The 2,561-nt window shown below is 35.8% G+C and overlaps 1 protein-coding gene across 1 annotated transcript in view; it reads right to left on the bottom strand.

Annotated features, from left to right (window-relative positions):
- LOC106471424 (titin-like) overlaps positions 1-2,314 on the bottom strand; it is a gene marked incomplete at both ends in the record, with an annotated part of 82,671 nt that extends 80,357 nt beyond the window's left edge. Inside the window, 3 exons of the mRNA XM_013932025.1 lie at positions 605-859; positions 1,001-1,144; positions 2,060-2,314. Of these exons, the coding sequence (XP_013787479.1) occupies positions 605-859; positions 1,001-1,144; positions 2,060-2,314 (654 nt within the window). The remainder of the gene's footprint in view (positions 1-604; positions 860-1,000; positions 1,145-2,059) is intronic.
- Positions 2,315-2,561: the final 247 nt, after the last annotated feature.

The raw sequence follows: 2,561 nt of genomic DNA, 5'->3' as shown, positions 1-2,561 counted from the left end.
GTTGTGAAGTCACATCATCTGTCTATCACGTACCAGTCGTGGAGTCACATCATCTGTCTACCACATACCTGTTGTGAAGTCACATCATCTGTCGACCACATACCTGTTGTGGAGTCACATCATCTGTCGACCACATACCTGTTGTGAAGTCACATCATCTGTCGACCACATACCTGTTGTGAAGTCACATCATCTGTCGACCACGTACCTGTTGTGGAATTCATTATCTCTCTCACATTCTAAAGTGTGCTCTTAGAATTCGTAGACCATAAGGTGGTTCACGGAAATGCATAAGAGGAGTGGGACAACAATAGCATGTTTGCTCTTCAAAGAAACCTGATCTCATTCATACGTCACTGTTGGGTCATTGTTAAGAAACAAGGGAAGTCTGATCGTACAGTCCTCAGTACTAGTCCGTCGAACTTAATCATCGTTTATAAAAAAGTGTAAATGATGTGCTGTATATAATTAAAGCAATGTATCTATATGAAATAAAAACAATTTATCTCTATATTTGATAACATTCATCTTTCGTGTTGTTAACGAGTGAAAAACCTATAATTATTGAAACAGCCCTTTTATTTGAAATAGAAGCGACACCTACCAGACGGAAGAGCAATTCCATTACGAAACCATTCCACCTTTAGAGACGAGTCATTCACCGGTTCCAAACGACATTCGAAATGTGCCTGTTGACCCTCATGAAGAGAAAGATTGTGCATGTGATCAGTAAATTTTGGTCTCACCTTCGCAACTTCTTCAACCCAGGTATCTCGCTTGTAGCGGCTGGTGTCCTCGAGGTACTGAATTTTTTCTAAGCTTTCTGGTTGCTGAGATTCCAGTATAACCTGGCTTTTCGCTATAAAAAAATATCCGGATATTTATAATTTTAAATCAATTACCAATATAAATACACATTAATATGACTAACTGAACCTTAATACGTTACAAGTTATACTTCTGGTATTTGCAAACAACGTATAAAAATACGACAACTTACCAATACAGTTCACAGAGCATGATGTAACGGCCTGGCCCAAACTGCTCGTGGCCTTACAAGTGTACACTCCACTGTCTTCTGGGTAAATACTCAAAATGTCCAGTGCGACGTAATCAAACTCGTGTGCTGGTCGAAAACGATGTCCTAAGAAGCAAATGAACTGCATAAACATGTTACATCACTTAGTGTTTTTACATGCACAGGTGTAATACATCGAGAAAAAGAGTATTTTATAAAAACAATGTCATTCCGTTTCGTTTTTACATGATATTGATCAGAAAAACAATGCCATTCCGTTTCGTTTTTACATTACGTAAAATGATATTGATCAGAAAAACAATGTCATTCCGTTTCGTTTTTACATTGCGTAAAGTGATATTGATCAGAAAAACAATGTCATTCCGTTTCGTTTTTACATTGCGTAAAATGATATTGATCAGAAATGAGTCCGTGGGTTGTAATCTTCAAATTGAATAATCTTGGAAGATAATTTCTGGTGTTAATTGACGACAATGAAACAATTGTACAGCCATCATGCTAGCTTATTTAAGTTTCGATCTAAAACGAACACAATATAACTAGTCGTTTAACTTAGTTCAAGAATTTGATACGTCTTAATCTTTCATTTTTTTACTTGTCTAGTGGCAATTTTATAGACTTATAACGCTAAAATCTAGGGATTGATTCCCCGCGCTAGACACAGCATGGTTTGCACTAATATAAATGACCAAGCTGTTAGTAGAAATATAATGCGGTTTAAATTTATCTTTTATCATTTATTTAAAGCTCCCATTCTCTCTGTGTTGTACTTAATAAACTAGTTTTCTGTTAGGTTAATTATAGAAAAACCCACGTGGATTTTAATTTCCAAGTACAATGTTCATTGAAAAAAAACTTTCAACTCCTCAATGGTAACATAATAAAACGAAACTTAAATAAGCTAGCATGACGGCTGTACAATTGTTTCATTATCGTCAATTAACACCAGAAATTATCTTCCATGGTAACATAATAAAATACACGCAATTCTTTAATTCCTACATTCGTATTCCATCTCACCTATCCTAATAGGAACATTGTTGAGGAACCAATCTACTTTCATGGAGGGGTCTCCAACAGGGGCCAGTCGGCACTCTAAATGAATGTTGGTCCCTTCAATTACTTGAATGTTATGTAATGACTTGGTGAAAGTTGGTTTTTGGGTGATGACAGTTTCTTCTTCCACTATTCGGCGATAGCGACTTGTATCTTCTAATTGCTGAATTTTCTCCAAACCTTCTGGGCACTGAGATTCCAAGATTACTCCAGATTTTCCTAAGAAAAAAATTCTTATTTAACCACATATAAACATTACGAGACACTTAGAAACTTGTATCTCCTAACTTCTGAACCTTCTTCAAGACTTCTGGGCTCCGAAATTCCAAACTTGTTGCAGGTTTGTGTGGACTAATATTTTTTTTTTATTAATTACATAACGATACACTTGGAAGTAAGTCGAAAGAAATTACTTGATAAATATTTTGCTTTCTAACCAATTCAACTATACTTCATTCACACACAT

This window comes from Limulus polyphemus, unplaced genomic scaffold (genome assembly GCF_000517525.1).
Source record: "Limulus polyphemus unplaced genomic scaffold, Limulus_polyphemus-2.1.2 Scaffold4614, whole genome shotgun sequence".
In the NCBI taxonomy this organism is placed as follows: domain Eukaryota; kingdom Metazoa; phylum Arthropoda; class Merostomata; order Xiphosura; family Limulidae; genus Limulus; species Limulus polyphemus.
This window is presented reverse-complemented; position numbering and strand designations above follow the sequence as displayed.